At 37.7% G+C, this 20,556-nt stretch overlaps 1 protein-coding gene across 1 annotated transcript in view; it reads left to right on the top strand.

Annotated features, from left to right (window-relative positions):
* CD2AP (CD2-associated protein) overlaps positions 1 to 16,931 on the top strand; it is a 77,561-nt gene extending 60,630 nt beyond the window's left edge. The window contains exons 12-18 of the mRNA XM_014958222.1: positions 2,427 to 2,595; positions 4,200 to 4,342; positions 10,497 to 10,609; positions 11,715 to 11,801; positions 12,449 to 12,633; positions 13,482 to 13,545; positions 14,619 to 16,931. Coding sequence (XP_014813708.1) covers positions 2,427 to 2,595; positions 4,200 to 4,342; positions 10,497 to 10,609; positions 11,715 to 11,801; positions 12,449 to 12,633; positions 13,482 to 13,545; positions 14,619 to 14,660 — 803 coding nt within the window. The 3' untranslated portion in view covers positions 14,661 to 16,931. The remainder of the gene's footprint in view (positions 1 to 2,426; positions 2,596 to 4,199; positions 4,343 to 10,496; positions 10,610 to 11,714; positions 11,802 to 12,448; positions 12,634 to 13,481; positions 13,546 to 14,618) is intronic.
* Positions 16,932 to 20,556: the final 3,625 nt, after the last annotated feature.

A 20,556-nucleotide genomic window follows, 5' to 3' on the forward strand; every position in this document is an offset into this window, starting at 1 on the left:
GGAACAGTAGCTTCAGGTGTGAATCGAGATCAACTGTATGACTCTGGAAATTTTGATCACTTGGCTCTTTATAAGTTTTATTTAAACTGAAGTAATTTTAATTTTAGACTGGTTCTGTTAGTTTTAAGTTAATTTAAACCGAAGTAATTTTAATTTTAGACTGGTTCTGTTTGTACTTTGATGCTAACCTTTGCATAGTTGAGTTCAACTGTTTGTGGCTGAATGAATATAGGAAGTGACACCATCCCAAATGCTTAGGGACATGAAAGCTTCTGAAAAAATTAAGGTAGAGAGCTGCCCTTTACTGTGGTACAGGAAATGATGGAGGAGAAGTTTGTCTGGTGTTCGGTTGAAGGTCAGGTCTTAAAAGTTACTTCTTTAGATAGCGCAGGAGACGATGGAGAAGTTTGTCTGGTGTTCAGTTGAAGATCAGGTCTTAAAAGTTACTTCTTTAGATAGCAGCAGTGTTTTCTAGAAGAAGTGCCCTTTTATCAGTGCACTTGTGGAAAAATAACCGTGTTGATACTAGTGATTAAATTAAGTATGAAATTGTATACTAATTAGTTTTCAAAAAGAATTGTAATTGAGCAGCTCTAATCACACGCTATCAAATGGTGTAATTTTTTAATGCCTGTTGGGAGACTGATAAACCTGCCTTTACTTACCATCAAAAATTGATGAAAAATTCAAAGCACTACTTCTATAAGTATTTCTGTAGAAATAGTGAAGGACACTTAGTGGTGCCAGGTAGAAATTCTTGTTTGGTATAAATGTCTTCAGATCAGTATTTTTACTTCCATTATTAAGCTGCTTATTTTTAGCCAACGCTTATCTTTTTCATTGTGGAACAAAATCCGAGTAAGAGGCGTCCCATTTTGTCCAGCAGAATCGTTGGATTTCTGTGCTCATAATGAATCTTGACCTTTTGGTATTCGCTTTCTCCGCTTAGCTGCGGAGGGTTTTTAATATTCAGATTTTGAGTGGGAGTAATTGAAGGGAAAAACTGACAGATGGTAATTCAGGAATAGGATTTGACGACGGAATTTTTTCTGCCCCGTTAATGAACTCACTTATTCTTAAAAACAGAAGGCGTAATTCGCAAATTGTGTTCAGCGTAACTAAAATGAAGTAACTGGTCTTCAATAACACTAATTGGTATTGGGCATTTGAAATTGAAATCTTGCCTATAGGACCAGTAGGCGGAAGTGGCCACCGCTGAGAATAGCCTGTTTTACACAGGACACTCAGCACCACCATGTGGCAAAATCCTTCCACTACCTCAGTTGGTTGGGGTTTTTTTTCACTCAACATTAAAGGAGACTGGGAGGAGATGCCAACCAGTTTAGGTTTTTTAGTTCGTATCTTCTCATAATATTCAAATGGCCCAAAGCAGGAAGATAATTCTGCCCTGGATAATACTTTTTTGCAGAAGCATCTCTATGATCTGTTTACTTAAGTAAAGTATATAAAGAATACTTAAGTATTCCTGTGAAAGAAAATCAGTGTTTTTTTTCATTTTGTGGCAGGAGGACTGACACTCAGCAGCGGCAGGACTTGTCCAGAGAAGTCAGTTGTAGACCTCCCAGTTTAGGCACTTAACTGGGATGGAGCAGAAGCAAATTTTCAACCCTGCCCCCAAATCCGTAGCATGTGTAGACGTTTTACAATACCAATACTTAGTTAAAAGCAAAGGGAGGCTGGGGAGAATCCAAGCTGAAGGGCAGTCTCTCCGTCCCCAGTTTACTTATTTACTGCCCTGTAGGGACAGTATTTGATTAGGTCGTACAGTCATTGAACAATAATTTTAACTTTATTAATTCATATCTTGAATTTGTAGGAAGATAGACTCTATCTAAAATCAGTTATTCAGATAAATATTCTTTTTTCCCCTTTTTTCCGTAGATAAATTATGCTGTTTGTGTGTATGTTGAAGAAGTCTAGTTACAACAAAATAAAAAACCAAACCCTACCTTTTTAAGAGGAGATAAGGTAAATTCATAGAAAAAGGAAAGCAGTAGCAGTCCAGAGAGATTCTTGCTTCTTAGCTGTCGTTTGCAGTACAGTAATGTGAATCCATAATTTCTTACTACTGTTTCATATCAGTAGAAAGACTTCTTGCTTACTTGAACATAATGGTTTTTAAGTTCAGGTTAGTAGTTTGTGTGTTGTGATAAGGTACCACTTAAGACACTTGCATATCTTTTTCATTTTTATCTGATCTTCAAAGAAAGTATTTCTGACAGCAGTTGCTTTCTAATTTGTGTGTTTTGATAAGGTACCATTTAAGACACTTGCATATCTTTTTCACTTTCATCTGATCTTCAAAGTAAGTATTTCTGACAGCAGTTGCTTTCTAATTGATTAGCAGCATAAGAATTCTAGACAACATGGGATTTTTAAATGGTATGGTGACTTTTTTTTGTCAGATGAAAAAGGAGCTTCAGATCAGAAGCCTGTGAAGCCACAAGCTCCTCAAGTACCACCCAAGAAGCCTATTCCTCCAAGCAAGACCAACAGCTTACTGAGAGCAGGGCTTCTGCACCCAAAACCCAAAATCTGTCCAGACAAGCCTGTCTTACCATCACCTGTATCCAAGTCAGTATAACTTAAATTGTATACACCAAGTATATTTTATTTGATTTATTGCTCTGTCTTCATGGATGAGGTTGGAAGAAACTTGTGTTTTAAGGTTGAAGAGGACGCAGGGATAAGTTCTGCCCTACACTTACCAGTGTCTTGCTTCTTCAAGTTTTTATCGATGTAAACTTACAACTTTCTACTTCAAGAGATTGACTGCATCTCAGAGCAAATATTACAGCATAAGTAATGATGGGGCAGATGAAGTTACAAATCTGTGGGCTGTTCTGCTTTAACTTGTAATGAAGAAGTTGTAGCTACAGTAGCAATACGGTGTAAAAGAATCTGTGGCACTTGGGAATTACTACTGGGTTGGAACGTAGTGAAGAAGTTGTAGCTACAGTAGCAATATGGTGTAAAAGAATCTGTGGACGTGGCACTTGGGAATTACTACTGGGTTGGAAGAAATCTGAAGATTTGATCTGCACCAACATTCAGTGTTTCAGCAGTTTATGTAATATAAGATAGATAGAAAGGAGGAAAAGTTGAGCACAGTTAGTACCTGTACTTAAGGTACTCAGCGTAGCTCATGTGCTTTTCTGGGGAAGAAAGCACTTATTACAGAAGCACATCCAGTCTCTGTGCTCCATCTTGAGTATTCTCAGTTGAGTTACTGGAAAAATAGGGAAGACAGGGCTGCTAGCTCTTTTTTTTTTTTTTTTTTTTGCAAAAAAACTTCCAAAAAAAGGATTGGGAAAATTACTTTGATCCCAAAGTACGTTGATATTGAGCATACATAAATCTGTATATTGATTCTTAGGGAAAGATCTTTGCTGTTTCCTGTGTGAATGGATACGCAAATTTTTTTTTTTTTTTTTTTTGTACTGCAATAAAACTTCCAAATAAAGGATTTGGGAGATGAGTTAATGACAGGGACACATTGAAACTGACAGCTGGTCCATTTATAAACTTGATTGTTATGCTGTGGCATAAATGATGGCAAAAATTGTAAAGGAAAATGTTATCTGTTGTTTGTTTTTTTTTTTTCTTCCTGGTGCTTTTTTTGGTTTGTTGTTTTGGTGGCAGGTGTTTTTTGTTGGTTTTTTTTTTGTGTCCCTGGATGATTGACCAGATACGCAAAGAATGTGTGGTATAATAGAAGCCATATATACAAGGTGCTATTATTCTGTACCCAGAAAGAAATAATTTGTTCTTGGCAACTTTTTTCTTTACAGAAAGATTTTGATGTCAAGGAGTCTGAGTATGTTTCTGAATATTTCAAGAGATGTTACTGAGGGTGTTTTTCAGCTCTCTTGTCTTCTGTTGCACCGTAGTGTAATACTTTAGATTTAAATGCCAAAATGTTCCCTGTAGTAAAAGTTTTGGATTATTTTTACAGGGGGTTTGTACATATCTGACAGTTCTGAGAGAGCTGGAACAGAAGAATTGGCTTTTATAGGAGAAGAATTGCTCTCTGAAAGACTTGATTTTAAGCAAAGGTTTAGAAAATTATACAGTCTACTGAAATTTTTCCATTTACTTCTAATTCTTGGTATGTTTCAGTGGTAAACTACTTAATCTCTTAACTAGGTATGTCTTGTTGTTTTTCTTTCTTGCTACAGATCTAATGGAGAAGTTGTTCCTCTTCGACCAAAATCTGAAGTTGAGCCAGTAGCAAAACCAAAGTTAGATTCTGAACCATTACCACTTAGACCAAAATCAGTAGAGGTAGATTCACTTGTGGCAAAGAGCTCTAAAGAATCAGGTAAGAAAACAGTAAAAATATTCTTTGTGGTCTTTCTGTTTGGATTGCAGTATTTTACAAGGTTAGAATAAGCTTTTTAAGGAATTTACTCAAAATGCAACAAAGTGCAGTTATAGAAAGTTCAATAGAAAGGTATTTTTTAGAACTGCTGTGGGTAGCTGAAGGTAGGAGTCAGCAAGCGATGAGCAGAAGTCAGTAGGCTCTTCAGAGGTAGGTGATGAGCTCTGTGTTGTAATAGATGACAGGAAGAAGGGAACATAGGTAAAGGTTTGTTCTTCTGATTTGAAAGCATGTTTTTTTTTTTTGCTGCCACTTTTATCTTGCGTTTTTATGAAATTGTTTTCCTTACTGACTGGTTTCGTTTGTTCTGCTCTTGCATTTCAGATAACTTTTGCTTTTCTAGCTAACTTGCGTATTTTTAGTAATGCCATTGCCTTCAGCTTTCTGTGATTAAGTTCATAGCTATTCTAGATTATGATTTTATCATACCTTAAATTTGGGCCAGCGTGGAGCATTGGACATTTCAGTTTCACGCTTCTGGCTTTGCTTAATGCACCTTGAGCCAAGCCTGGCAGCTCTTTACATCTAAAATTATACTATAAAAACCTTGATACTGGTTAAAGCACCCACATTGATGATCAGGCTCTCTGAGCTGCTGTTATACAGTTACATTTTATTTACTTTACTATTTTACTTGACAGAGCAACTGATTTCAGTTGTCTGTGTGCCTCTTAGGCAGACATCATCTGTTGTGGGCATATGTTTTTTTTGTACTCTAAACTATTTTTATGGTATGACTAACCACTGCAGGAAAAGCTTTAGTGAATTGTACTTGCAGTGTTTGGCTTGAATATCTCAAATTCCACCTTTCATCTCAGAAAAGGTTTTAATAATAATAATAAGTTTTTACATTGTAGTATACCTTGATCATTTTTGGGGGGCCAATTATGATATCCAGGTTGTAGAATAATTGGTCCTAAAGTGTAATAAATTCATCTGCAAGACAAAAATAACTCATTTAAAAGCTGGTTTGTGAATAGAAAGATGTACTCCTGATTTTTTTCCACCAAGCATTTTAAAATGTGCTTCTAAACTTAAATGCTTTGTAGGATGAAGGGTTAGTTCATGTATGTTTTTAATGCCAAAGTTACATTTTTCTGAACCACAAAAAGCTGGACTTCAGTAGGTATTAAAGTCTCCTGGAAATATTACAAATATTATCAGTGTTACTTATATCCTAAAGTAACTGTAAGTTATTTTTTTATTCCCCAGCAAAAACTATTCACATACTGTGTTATGCCTTGTTTTAAAGACTTTTCAATTGGCAGTTTAATTATTGCCTCTTGTTAAAAATGGAGTTTGAGGATACAAAGGAAGCACTTCCAGGTCAAAGTAAGCTGAGAGCTGAAAGAGTGATGCAAAATCCAGCCTTAAAAATGTAAGCCTTGTCCTCCTACTCGGATTTATCCCTAAGATTGTGCTGGATGTGTTCCTGTATCACTTATGCTCAGAAAAAAACGCCCCTTGAAAACACATGGAACTTTAATATAAAAAAAGAAGCCACCCCAGACCAAAATTTGGCCCCCAGCTATCAGATAAGGAAAAGCTTTAAATATTCTTTCAGATAAGGAGAAATACTCCAACACATTCAGAAACATTGATCATATTGAAATCCCCTTGAAAACACAATGAACTTTAATATAAAAAAACAAGCCACCCCAGACCAAAATTTGATCCCCAGCTATCGGATGAGGAAAAGCTTTAAAGATATTCTTTCAGATAAGGAGAAATACTCAAACACATTCAGAAACATTGATCATATTGAAATACCTTCTCTTAAAGCTGTATGTGGACAAATTGCGTAAATGTTTCTCTGTTTGGTTAGAATTAAAGTACTGTAAAAGACTCAAGCTGTAACAGTAGCATGCTGAACATGTAAAGCGATTCTGTTTCTTCTACAAATGTTTCTTTTTCCTGCTTTGTGAAATAATTTTTTTGTTCAGAATCTTTTTCTAGACATTCCTCTCCTTGACTTTTCTTTCCAGATTTTGTTTCCTATCCTGTTTGCCATGTTTCCCTTCTTACGTGTCAGGAAATTACCCTACCCTTCTCCATTTTGGTAAGATAACAATCTATAAGGAAATCCAAATGCTTTATGCCGTACACATAGCCTCTTCTTAACGTCATAAGCGTAATTTTCAGTTGCAGTTATTGATACTAAAATTTTTGGGTTTCAATTTAAAATGCTTTTTATTTTTTCTTTGAATGCCTGTTTTCGTTAGCTGTTAAGCAAGAATTTCCTTTAAGTATGTTTTTCAACTAGGAGTTTGTAGAGATAAAATGCACAAGGAAACAAACAAGAAAAACTACAGTCCAGCTATTGATAAGCCAAACATAATTCTTCTAACGAAATGTGTTCAGTATCTATAGTACTAGATGTATTTAGGTTGAATGGCTTTATATTTCTGTAGCACAAATTAGCTAAAGACTTCATAGTTACGTTCTTTAGTATTATAAGTGTTGTAAAATAGTATATGTGAAAGTCCCATATTGGGCACATGCTTAATTGTATCAAATACCTAGTATTTCTTAACTGCAAATTTAAATATTCTAAAGATTACATATGATCCCTAAATTTTTGGGGTGCAATCTCAGCAAGATGAGTAACAGGAAAAAGGGCTGCCTGATCTCATCTCTTACTCAGCAGATTCATGTGAGGTCTTGTCTTCTGAAATACTGGATGTGTTTCACCTCTATTGTGGGTTTTTGAACCCCAGCCACGTGAGATATTGGAACCATAATTTTTTTTTAGATGCCCCTTCAGCTTTGCTTCTTTTTGTGAAGGCTTTTTAAGACACACTGCTATGAATACACTTGAAGCATTCACAAATATTAACAAAACCTCTCACCTAATTGTATCTGTTAAAGCTCCTAACAGTTCTGTTACGGATCCATGTTAAGCTTGCAGGAAAGAGCTTTCTAATAGTCTGTCCTAAGTAGCTGTTTAAGCTTAGCTCCTCTTTCTAGAAAGAAAGGTGCTCTTGCTCAGCCTTAAAATCATTATTTGACTTAAATTATCCCCAGATTTATGGTATTGCTTTTTTGGTACTATGATGGAATTTCCTTTAGCAATTACTGTGAGAAAGTTAATTGATAAATCACTTTATTGATTGAAATGGGTGTAAATTGTGAACTTTCAATGGGTTTCATCAGTATCTTTATTGGTTTCAGTGGGGCTAAGCTTTCTCCTAAAATAACTAAGAAAGCTGTTGAAAAAGGGAAAAAAAACAAGCAAACCCCCTAAGCCCACAATAAAACAAAAAAACCGAAACAAAACCACCACCACCCAAACCCACAAACCCTAATCCTCACCAGCCTGTGTTTCAATTTCTTCCCTATAAAAAACAAGCAAACCTCCTAAGCCCACAACAAAAAAAAAAAAACACAAACAAACAAAAGCACCACCACCAAACCCACAAACCCTAATCCCCACCAGCCTGTGTTTCAATTTCTTCCCTATATCCAAGCAAGAAAATGGAAAGTTAAAAAGGAAAAGTCAGAATTCCCTCTGACTGTAATGTGCTGGTAACATTTTAATGCTGAGCAATTGTCTCAAGTGTAGTAATTTCCTTTAGAAGCTCTTACAAATAGGGGGCGGGGGGGAAACCCTGACCCATCTATATTTAAATCATATACAATTCAAGACTGTAGCAGTCTTCATCTTCAAGCCTTGTCAAATACTGTGGGTTTTTTCAGAATTACACAGGATTCTTAATCTGTTCTCAATATACTTAATGTCCCTGATGTTTACTCTGTGGAGTATGCCTGGAGACATATGATGGAATTTCCTTTAGCAATTACTGTGAGAAAGTTAATTGATAAATCACTTTATTGATTGAAATGGGTGTAAATTGTGAACTTTCAATGGGTTTCATCAGTATCTTTATTGGTTTCAGTGGGGCCAAGCTTTCTCCTAAAATAACTAAGAAAGCTGTTGAAAAAGGGAAAAAAAACAAGCAAACCCCCTAAGCCCACAATAAAACAAAAAAACCGAAACAAAACCACCACCACCCAAACCCACAAACCCTAATCCTCACCAGCCTGTGTTTCAATTTCTTCCCTATATCCAAGCTAGGAAATGGAAAGTTAAAAAGGAAAAGTCAGAATTCCCTCTGACTGTAATGTGATGGTAACATTTTAATGCTGAGCAATTGTCTCAAGTGTAGTAATTTCCTTTAGAAGCTCTTACAAATAGGGGGCGGGGGGGAAACCCTGACTTTAGTGTCATCTCACCATCTATATTTAAATCATATACAATTCAAGACTGTAGCAGTCTTCTCATCTTCAAGCCTTGTCAAATACTGTGGGTTTTTTCAGAACTACACAGGATTCTTAATCTCTTCTCAATATACTTAATGTCCCTGATGTTTACTCTGTGAAGCATGCCTGGAGACAGGGCTGACATTACAATTATGATAGCAACTCAGTTTAAAATTCTTATTTAAATTTGCTGCCAAATGATTTCTTATTTCTGCTGAATGACAAAAGGAGGAGCATTTAAAGGCAAAAATTACTGAGATGGGGGAAAAGGCATGTTTATTTTTTCCTGCATTCTTGTTACCTTTTTAATAATGCACAACTAATGTAAATCCTGTTTTACATTTTGCTGTGGGTCGGTGCTCTGGGGTTAGTGACAATTGAGAAAAGAATGTGAAGATATACCCTTTGGTCACTGTTGCTCGACTTCTAATAAGTTAAATATTTTATTGGCACAAACCACAACAGAAATACCTCTGTAGTTATTTATTTCTCCCTCATCCTCTTTTCCGTCAGCCGCTTGCCATTCATCATTCTTCTGTTTCTTCCTTCTTTGTTTTTCTTCCCCTCTTTTTTTAATTGCAAATATGATTACATGTTTACAAAAGACTGTCTTTACATTCTCTTTAATAAAAATTAAAAAGCAGCAAAACTGATTGGTAACAAATAATGTTATAAATGCTTGCGTTTCAACAAGGCAACAGATGATGAAGTAGATACTTTCAGGGATGTCCAAAAGATGTGAATATTTTAAGGACTTCAAGGTTAGTAATGCAGAGTAGAAGGCATTAAAATAAGTTAAAACATTCAGTGGAAAACTTAGTTCCTATGGGTATCAAGTAGCTTTGACAATGTGTGAGTTGAACTCAATTAATTAATTAATCAGTTGATTTTAAGTCATCCAAACACTGAGTTGTTATGAATGGTCTGGCTCAGTGTTCCTAGGGCTTTTTTTCTTATCTGACCTCCAGCTATAGCTTCAAAATGAATGAGAAAACAGGGAAAGAAGTATCGTAGCTTCTGTTTGATAAATCATAATGTCATGTAAAAGTCAGCTGTCACAAAAAACCAAACCCTTGAATGTTAGTTTTGGTGCCCATAGTAAATGCTATGTGGCATTTCAGTTAAACATTTAGAGTCTCCAGAATAAGCCTAATGAGTTTGTGTTGTAAAATGGTATATAATATCCATCATTTTATGTCAATGCTTAAATAAAAAAAACTATCTTATTACACATCTGTTGACAGGTAAGTTTTATTATTTTTGTGGAGAAATGGTTAAGAAAACTACAGATGAAAAAACTGCCGTGAACAGAAATGTTTGCAGTTCATATCTTGTTAATGTACTTTCATCAGAGTCTGGATGTGTACTTTACCATGTTGCTTTTATTTTTGTCTTAGTCACTAAACGTGGGTTTTCATGCAAATTTTGTGACAAGAAAGTATCCTCTCTGGAATAGCTTAAGCCATCTATCAAAAAAGCAGGCATAAATAGATTTTTCTGTAAATACTTAAGTCCGTTTTATGCTGCTATGTGACTACACCACTTCTTCTGTTGAGAACTCAAATTTAAATGCTAGTTGGATTAACACCTAGTATTTTTCAAGGGGGAAAAATGTGGTTTCCCAGATATATCAGAGTCATGTAGCTGTTTCATGTGTCTCATGTGGTGTATGTGCTGGGAATCTTTGAAACAATAAGAATTCTGTTTGTGTTTTTTTTGTTTGTTTTTTTTTTAAAGGAAAAAAAATAATAAAATTTTTTAAAGGAAAAAAAAATAAAAAAACCTCAGCGAAACCTTCTGGTGTTGATGGTGGTCTGTTATCATCTTTTTCTAGATCTGCTAAGCTTTGATGATGTAATAGCTACCTCAGATACTCTGTCACACCCCACTGCAAACCGACCCAAGATGACTGGTAGGAGGCTGCCGACGCGCTTCGGTGGCAATACAGTGAGTATATGGGGGTGTTTTCCTACTAGTGAACTAAGAAAAAACTTCCCAGGAAACAGCCTTATGGATTCTTTACCTGAGTGAAATGCAAAATGCCACAGAGGTTTAGCTATGTTTACGATGGAGGTGATTCTACCCCTCTGCTCTTGGTGAGGCCCCACCTGGAGTACTGTGTCCGTCTACAAGGGAGGTGATTCTACCCCTCTGCTCTGGTGAGGCCCCAACTGGAGTACTGTGTCCAGCTTTGGAGCCCTCAGCACAAGAGGCACATGGACCTGTTGGAGCGGGTCCAGAGGAGGCCACGAAGATGAGGGAAATGTAGCAATAGGATGAGGAGTAATGGTTTAGGGAGTTGGGGTTGTTCAGCCTGGAGAATAGAGAGCTTTGGGCAGACCTTAGAGTCCCTTCCAGTACCTAGAGGGACTACAGGAGAGGTGGGGAGGGACTCTTTATTGGGAAATGTAGCAATAGGATGAGGAGTAATGGTTTTGGACTGAAAGAGGGGAGATTTAGATTAGATAGAAGAAATAACAAAGAAGAAATTCTTTACTGTGAGGGTGGTGAGACACTGTTGCCCAGAGAAGCCATGGATGCCCCATCCCTGGAAGTGTTCAAGGCCAGGCTGGATGGGGCTTTGAGCAACCTGGTGTAGTGGGAGGTGTCCCTGCCCAGGGCAGGGGGTTGGAACTGGATGATCTTTAAGTTCCCTTCCAACCCAAACCTTTCTATATCATCAGATGTTGTATGGTTCAGTCATGCCAGTTACCATCTACACTCTCTTAATGTTTGTGTTTTAGGGAAGCACCTACAGGCTCCCAAACACATCTAGGACTTGTTAAGTACTGCAGAGATGCTTGAAAATCTTGCCCAAGATTGCAATGTTTGACTTAAATTTAGCTGAAGCAGTTCATCGGGGGGGAAGGAAAGGTGTGACTGGCAGGGAAAGAAAACTATGGCAGTCTGGCAATCTAAGTTTGCATTGTTTTGGGTTTTTTTTCTTTTTAGTATTGCATCCTTAGAAATATGTGGCAGTTGGTTTTTTTTCTATTACTTTATTTTTTTTAATTTTGAAAATATTTTCATTTTTTTATGAATGGCTTACCAGGCAAGTCAAAATCTGTGTCCAGAAAAAAATTTGAAGGTGCAGAAAGAAGAGGAAAGTGCCAAACCAAAGCCAGTTGAAACAAAAAAGGTAAGATACCAAGGACTGAGAAAAGTACCAGGCAGATAGGTATTCTGTTCTTCTTGTTTGTATTTCTGGGTTAGATTGATGCAACCATCTAAATGCTAATAACTGTCTTTAAATGCAAGTCAGCCATGTCATTTACTATAATGTTCACAGTAGAAATTTTAGTACAAAGTTTGTTTATATTTTATTAGTATAAAGTCCATCGGTTTTAAGAACAATTGTGTCAGGTGTCTTGAAACCGTGGTGATATTTCAGTCAAGTTTCGTGTCTGCTCAGCCTTTAGTCTCTGGACAGAACAGCTGAGCAGATCAGAAAGGTGCACAAAAGGTTGTTTATAATCAACCAATGGGCCCCATTAAACCACAGGGTTTTTTTAATGTTAGAGAACTGCAGTGTGACTACAGAAACCTCAGGGAAATGCTTCACAAAGAGCTGTATGAAATAAACTACCCTGGTACATGAGAGAGTTATTTGAACTGGACATTGGGGTTTTTTACCTTTTGGGTAAAAAATTAAGGAAACTTGTGCATATGTAGCTCCCATACCAGTATAGCCTGCATGCTGTAACTGGTCAGTTCATAAAGATTTCATTTCTTAGCTTTCTACTGATTGTTGTTGTGGGTTTGTGGTTTTTGTTTTTTTTTTTCCAGCCATCTGCATTCAGTCCCCCAGTTCCATCTTCATCTCAGAGACCAAGTTCTGTTCTTCTCAACTTCTTTCCTGGAGATGTCCAGCTTAAAGGAGAAACAGATGATGAAAAAATTTCAGTGGAAGAGCTCAGGACTCAGATTAATGATTTGATGAGTTTAGTAGATGCACTGAAGAAAGATCATGGGTAAATATTTTCCTTCTCAATATGCAAAGAGATATATGGACATCTTCCAAATGTCTTTAATACTAAACTTCTTAAAAACAAAATCTATTCTATATTAAAATATTAATTCAGAACTTCATTCTTTAGAAGTTGATCCATCATCTTTGTGCATGTAGAAGAAAAACATAACTGGTGTTTGAGTAAACATAGTAAAGACTCATCTGCAGGAAAATTACCTTATTTCTGTTTTTAGTTTTACAGTATAGATATTCATTTTGGTACTATTTAAACGATCACTAGGTGCTAACCAAAGTCACTTTTAGAATGACCTCTTGAGAGATTAGAAAGCATCAGGATCAGTTGGTTTCCAAAGCAAGCTAGTAAATGATGAGTTCCGGTGATTAATGATATAGTTCTTCAGTGATTTGATGATAATTCTTAGCACTTTCTTGCCTGAACATAGTAAAACATGAAATAAAACATGTTTGGAGAACTCTAAAGAATTTCTTTTCCCTATGTAGAAATTGCCTGGTTATTGTAGCTTAAATTCAACTCTCCAAGTAAAATAATAATACAATTTTTTAAGTAGTCTACTTAAAATTGTGATTATACGTTAGGGATAGATGCATAGTAATAGGTAGGAAGTGTTGAGAGTTGGTGGACGTTGGTAGTCCAACAGATTTGAGTACCAGTTCACTACTGAGCATGTACCTATATGTAAGTTTTATTTATAAGATGTAGCATCAGACAATTGTTATGTGAATTCCTCTCATAAAACTTCAACCAGGCCTGTGCTTCCTGTTCTCAGTAATGCAGATTTTTATTTTTCCCTGTCCTGATTGTATTTCTGATATCTTAACTATTATTAGGAGAGAACTGGAAAAACTAAAGAAGGATTTGGAAGAAGAGAAGTTGTTGCGAAGTAATCTGGAGGTAACGTTAGCAATTGGAGTGGGGGGAAGTTGAAAAGTATGGAAGCAGTGTTCTGGAATTTGATGCTACAGGAAGGTCTTAACAAAACCTGTTCAACCTTTTTTGTGTTGCTGTGTTGATGTGTGGTTGAAGGAGGGCTTCATGAAGCAGTTGGATGTATCTGGAAGACACAGTTCACCTTTGTTCACCTCTACTAAAATATAACAGTAGGTGTGAGCGCTGGGATGTGAGTTCAGTTTAGCTTTGCGAGGTTCTGCTTTTTGCTAGAAATATGTCCAACTGGACATGTTCCAAGAGAGAATATTAATACTTTGTAAGATTGAAGGACAAGTTTACTTTATGTAATCAAAAGAAAAATAGGGCAAAAGTAAACTTTCCTAAATTTTTGAACTGTTTAAAAAGAACAGAAAGCATCTGACAAATTTCCTTATGAATAAACGCTGCTGCTCTCAATTAATTGATGAAGAAGGTATCTACCTGCATTACAGGATGATGCCATTAAGTACTTCATAGGGTGAGCTCATTACAGAAAATTATTTCCGTCTGGTACAAAGGGGCATTTTATTTGTGAAATAGTACTTCTTATTGACTACAGAACTACTTCAGAAACTTGAGAAGACCTTCTGGTGTGTCCTCTCTTTAACATGTCTCTAAAGCCATCAATGAAACTGCCTTAAATGTGCACTGGGGAGGAAGAGGAGGTAAATTCCCTGTATCCTCTAAATCCACTTGAAGAAATGCAAATTAATCCATGGCATGGTATTTTGCATGAAGGCTGCTTTAGGAGCTGGGGATGTGTGAAGTGATTCCACAACCCAGCTTTGCTCTACTCAGAGTGAATTTATCCAATAAGATGTACCAGAACTATAGGCAAATTCTTAATTATTTTAAATTCTTGTTTGTTTAGCAGTGTAAAATCAGCTGTAAATACTGAGCTGTCAAGTGCTTCTGTGTTACTGTTTTATTTTTTTTTTTAATACAAAGGTTATTATTTTAGTGAAAGCTCTGAAGACTTTAGATTTTTCTTACTTTAATAATGACTCTTTTTCTTTCCAAAATGTCCATTTTTCCAGCTTGAAATAGAAAAACTGAAGAAAGCGGTGATGTCTACATGAGACAGCTATGGACTCAATGTTTTTAACTCATCAGGACTTAAAAGCTGAACACAAGGAGAACTGACTCTTATTTCATAATAATGGATGCTGGTGTTCTACAGTCTTAATGAAAAAAAAATATAGTAAAAAAAGGAATATAGTCTTTTATTCAGAGAGATAAGAAAACAGAGAAGAATAACGGTGTAATTTTTTTGCCAATATAAAAGAGGCCTTATTTCTTACTGTGCTGGAATTGCAGACCTTATTTTTTTGGTTTGCTTGAAAATACTACTGAATCTGTATAGAAAGGAGAGGGAATTCTTAATAGATTTTTATTGAATACCTGTAGCTTAATTTTTAAAGAGATCTATACAATAAAAGGGGTGATCTATCTTTACAACTAATCTGTAAAATAGTCTATTGGGAGGGGTGGAATAACTGTACCGTAATCCTAGTCACTACTTTTTCCCCGACGTGCAAAAGGGAATATATGATATATTTGTATCATTTGGGCAGTTTTACCCAGCGTTATGCTGTCCTGCCCGTCTGCAGCGAGGGTGTTAATAATGTGCTGTTTGTAACTTATGTAATGAGATAGGAATTTGTTGATGCAATGCAGCAGGTGAAACTCCTATGCATCGTGGTAAGAAGGAATGATCTCATCTGGGTGATTGAGCGGAACACTTTGTCACTTGCACTATTTGGATTCAAAAGGGATTTAGGACTGAATCATGACTGAATTATGACAAAATTAACCTTGAAAACCACAAAACGCAAGAAATACGGAAACGAGACCGGAATCCAGTCTTAACTCAACCTGTTGTGCCTAAAACCTTACAGCATGAAAAAGTCAACCTTAAGTCTCAACGCCCGTGCTTCTGTGCATCTAAACCGAAGTCATCCGTCTTTCTGGTGGTTAAATATGCATCTTGATCTGTTTCTACAATAGTCAGGTTTTGTTTATAATATGTCTCCGAATAAATCCCTTTGGAGCTTTGATACTCTCAAATGGTCTCAATATTTATATATGCCATAAACTTTATCAGTATATTGTGTACCTCTAAATTTAATGACATCTTTGTATTTTAATGGGCGGTTGGAACGGTTGCTTTGACAGCATTGTGCTGGTTTCCAAGATGGGTGTCTCTCACATTTTATGGAAAACAGTTGAAATCTTGTGGATTGCCATTATCTTTAACCCCTGAGCTCAACAGAGAATAATATACAAATAATATGCAAAGTGATGGAAGACAATGTATTTATTGCTGTGTTCACTTGATTAAAGAATTAAAACCCATGCAGCTTTAGACAGCCAGTCAAATGCATTACTTCTGTTAGTGACCACCTTATCTCTTTTTGGTCTACTAGAATTTACATCACAAAAACATGCCACATAGTTTGTAAACTTCACCAATGAGACAAGTAATTAAGTTTCTATTCATGGACATAGTCATAAATACAATAATTTTGTAGTATGTCACTTGAGCAAGTGACATGGAAGTGTTACTTCTTGAGAGTATACTTCCTCCACAGTTGATGCATCATGAAATACATCCAAAAAGTCAATTGGAGAATGTGTATCAGTTGCTGATTTAAATTGTTCGTAAAATTTATTTAATCTACTGTGCAAGTATTAGGGAATATTTGCCAGTCATGTTGCTAATAAGCTGATTCGATATTAATGCTTGGAACTCTTAATTGCCTTTGCATCACAAATGAAGACTTGAGCCAGACCTTTGCATTGAGGAATAATGAGCAGCAGTAATGCTTCTCGTCAGACACTAAACTCAAAATTGGGATTCGTAACCTCTAAGTCAGGTGATGAAAAGCAGGAATTGAGCCGAATGGAATAGCTGAGTTAGTTTTACAAGCCCTTCACTGTGATCGGAGCATGAAACAAATCTCAGAAGTGATTGCTCTGCAGAAATTGCACCTGCCCGTAAACAAGACAATCAGTTAAACCCACAAATTAAAAGTGTTCGTTATTTAATGGCCTTTGTTCGCTGTAGCAATAAACGACCCAAGTGCAATGACTCGATTTAATAAAAACCTCCTTTAAAAGCCGCTGCTATGAGTGTTTTTAGCCATAAGGAAGCTGCCCATATATGTGTCTGTCCCGTCTTCAGTGAGTGTTACGTCCTGGAGCAGAGGGGGAGAGGGTAGTGGGTTTGAAGACATTCCATAGTCCGAGTTCCCAAAGCAGTATGCTCCACTGACTTGGTGACCGGTGCTGTAAAATGATGCATGCTTTCCAAACTCAGCAAATAAAAGAAATTTAAAAACCTCTTGAAATCTCTGCTTGGTTCTGTTCATGAATGTTTTGTATGCCATTAAATTCTTTGCAGGAGGAGTTCAGTGGGTGGGAGTAAAGTTTGTTTATTATTATTATTTTTATATATTCCCCCTTTGAAGCTTTCAGATTTCACTTCACTCAGTGGGATGCTCTGGTTCCTGACTGTCAGGATGGCTTAATGCTTATCATTTTTATATATTCCCCCTTTTGAAGCTTTCAGATTTTACTTTACTCAGTGGGATGCTCTGGTTCCTGACTGTCAGGATGGCTTAGGATCCAAACAGCTGGAAAACTTACTGGGTTTTCTTTGCAAGTGTAACTGAGAATATTAACTTTTCAGTCTCTCTTTATTCCCTCTTTTTATTTTCTGATTGGTCCATATTGAACTGAAGTTACTGTGCATCTTCAGAGCCTTTTTTTAAGGTCACTGTTGCCACTCAGTAACATGGATAAATGCGTGTTTGAGTGACTTCTTAAATATATATGAAGAACTGAAGAGTGAGGGTATGGCGTGTTTAAAAGGGATATGGATGAGTAAAAAAAGAAAATGAAGAGCCCAACAGAAGGGCATTTTTAAACTGCAAGGCTTTTATTCAATCTTCATAACATTGCCTAAAAAGCTTTTGTTTGCATATGACATACAGTTTTCAAAATATAAAAAATGACATCTACTTTTTTTAAAAATATATTTAAACACCATGAAGATAATATTTTTTCATTAATGCTGCTTCAGGGGAGTGAAGCTTCTGATGAAAAGCTGTAATGTTTTGCAAGGTTTGACTTTGAGTTGTGTGGCAAAGTATCTGCTGCACTTTAATGAATGCAAGGTATTTTTAAAAGTTGTAAGTAAGCAGAAGTAATCTAGAGGAAATGGTTAAAAACAGGTTTTCACAGCTGCCTTGCTTTTTGGCTGCTGTTAAAGCTCTCAGAGATGTTCCTGATTGCTGGCTGCTTGCTTTCTCAGAGCAGCCTCAAACCAGCTGCTTGTTATCTTGGCTAATTGGATTTTGCAAGAGCAGCCCAGGCACGTACCTCCCAGCTCGAGGAACGCGAAGGGCCTCCACCCCAGGTAAGGCCTGAGACCACTGCTGGGCTCAGGGCTCGGAGCACCCTCCTTGAATTCATGGAAACCTTATTTGTGCTTTGAATGTCATTCTCAGCCCCCGGGAGCAGAGATTGACACCTCTTCCTTCTGGGAGGTGCCTGTGTCTGAGGCTTGAACGCTTTGTGTCCTTCAGAGGGTTTGCTGCTCAGGTTGAGGAGGGGTTTGAGAATCAAGGGCAGTTCAGCCTTGCCATCATAGCACGGTTTCAGGGAGTGTGTAGGAGCACAACTCCAGGTGATGGGGGGAAGAAGCCTTTTGATAAGAGGTGTCCATACCTTGATGTGATCTGGTTTTTTGGCTCATTTTCAAAGTTGCAATGGTGCCACCTTTTAATTTGTTTCTAGCCAGTTCTGTATCAAGAGCATAAAGGGTTCCACTTGAATATGAGGAGGAACTTTTTCACGGTGAGGGTGATGGACCCCTGGAACAGGCTGCCCAGGGAGGTTGTGGAGTCCCCTTCTTTGGAGATTTTCAAGACCTGCCTGGATGCAGTCCTGAGTAACATGCTCTGACAAGCTCTGGGTGGTCCTGCTTTAGCAGGGGAGTTGGACTAGATGATCTCTATGGTCCCTTCCAACTCTAAAAATTCAGTGAAAGAGCAAGTCCTTCAACCTTCCCAGGTAGGTTGTTGGCTGTGTCCAACTGTGCTCGGCTTAATTCCTCCTCGGTATCGATGTGAGATGCCAGACTGGCTGTATGGAAACAGAAGAGTAAATAATACCTACCTTTAGGCTAAAACTGGAGACCTGCCTTGTGGCTGGGACTGACTGAAGCTGTGGTAGCAGACAAAAATGACGTTACTTCAGGAAACCCTCTAAGCTCATGACAAACAGGTTGCAGGACTGGAGGAAAATAAAATAAAATAAATTAGTGACCCAAGGGGCCCCGTGAGTAGAAAGTGTTAGGAATTGCTCTTCTGTTCTGATAAACTACCTGCAGTAAATTAACTGGTATTGGAAATCCTGCTTTTGGAGGTGAGCCAACGTTAAGAGCCAACGGTGAACACGGCACAGGGTTGGGCAGGATCCTCTCACCCCTTGTGGTGGGAGCAGCCCGTATAGAAAAGATTATTTCTTCCTCATTGAGCTCAGTGATGTGAGTAGTGTCATCTTTGATCTCTGAAGGGTGATGCATTCACTTGACCAGGTTTTGCTTACAAATTTTTCTGGTTTGGTCTCTAGAAGACCTGCTAAGTACAGAAGAGCAGAAGACACCTCCTCTACCGTGAGGAAGGCTGGAAGCCAGGCAGGTGTGACTCACCTGCGTGGACTCCTGGCAAAGGTGGCAATCTGGCAGTTTTGTGGGTGTGTTTGTAACTTGTTTTGCCGTGCGATACCTCTATTGTCATCCGCAGGTTCCTCGGCGTCGATCCAGTCGGGCAAGAAGAGGAGGAGGAGGCTGGTGCCAAAGCTATTTCTTCATGGGAAGGCTCCGAATGAATCAGAGCAGCCAAGCAGCACTGGGCGAGACTGTAGGAGCACGGCTGGGCACGATGGCAGCAGATGAATGGTTGGGTGCTCGCCTGTGATATCTGGAGGATCTCCCCCTGCCTTATTTTGCTGTATTTTTGGTGATTGTGCTCACGGGAGAACCCAGACTTCTGCAAACAGTAAGTACCACCCCAAAACAACAGCTTGCCAGGACTGCCTGAAAATTATCAGGGGTCTGTGAAATGGGTTCACTTGCAATTTAAAATGCACTTAGCTGCTTAGGCTGTATTTACTTCGTGCTTGCTTACTCAGTTTTATTTTACCCTGACATTTGTGGAAATAATGAAGCTATCTTAATTATCCTATGATCTTTTAGCTCGTGATTTTGTAATTGGTCTCTAATCACGCTGTTGTCACTTTTTAAGAAAATCAGATGTTTTCTTCTAGCTGAAGTCACTGTAAAGATCACTCTCAGAACGTGCTTTACTTAAATTCATGTTTTCCAAGTGTGATCCCTTTAAAAATACAGGATGGCATTAGTTGTATAACTAAGAGCTTTAATTTTTATTCTTAGATGACCATGTTGAAGACTCTAAAGTCTCCTGCTGCAGCTTTTTTCACTTGCTAGGTAGCAGTGGCGAGTTGATCACATGAAGGTGGTTTATTGAGTTTTAAGCCAGCTGTATGGCCATTCAAACATTCATGTGGGCTTCTGTCACTATATCCATGGGGTTTTTTTCCCTAAGGTGGCAGTGACTTGCTGCTCCATCGCTTGTTTAGCTCTAAGTTTCTCTTGCTGCATTGTGGTTACCTTGGCCCGTTCTTGCTGTGGTGAGACTGGGTGGTTTCCAAGATGAGTCAAGCAAAGGGGCTGAACGAGAACAGCGTTTCACTGGTAACGTGGGCTGGTATCTCCATGAGCCTTAGATACCTGGAGCTGCCCCAGATTCCTGCCTCATGTCAAGGTAACAGCCCCGGGTGGAGTTACACCGGTGATTAAATACAAACTGAACATGGATTTACACGTGGTGAGCTCAAGGATTCCCAGCTGTGAAATGGAATTAGGGCTGTGAGCACACAATAAACAAT

Source organism: Calidris pugnax, unplaced genomic scaffold (genome assembly GCF_001431845.1).
Source record: "Calidris pugnax isolate Ruff unplaced genomic scaffold, ASM143184v1 scaffold276, whole genome shotgun sequence".
In the NCBI taxonomy this organism is placed as follows: Eukaryota; Metazoa; Chordata; class Aves; order Charadriiformes; family Scolopacidae; genus Calidris; species Calidris pugnax.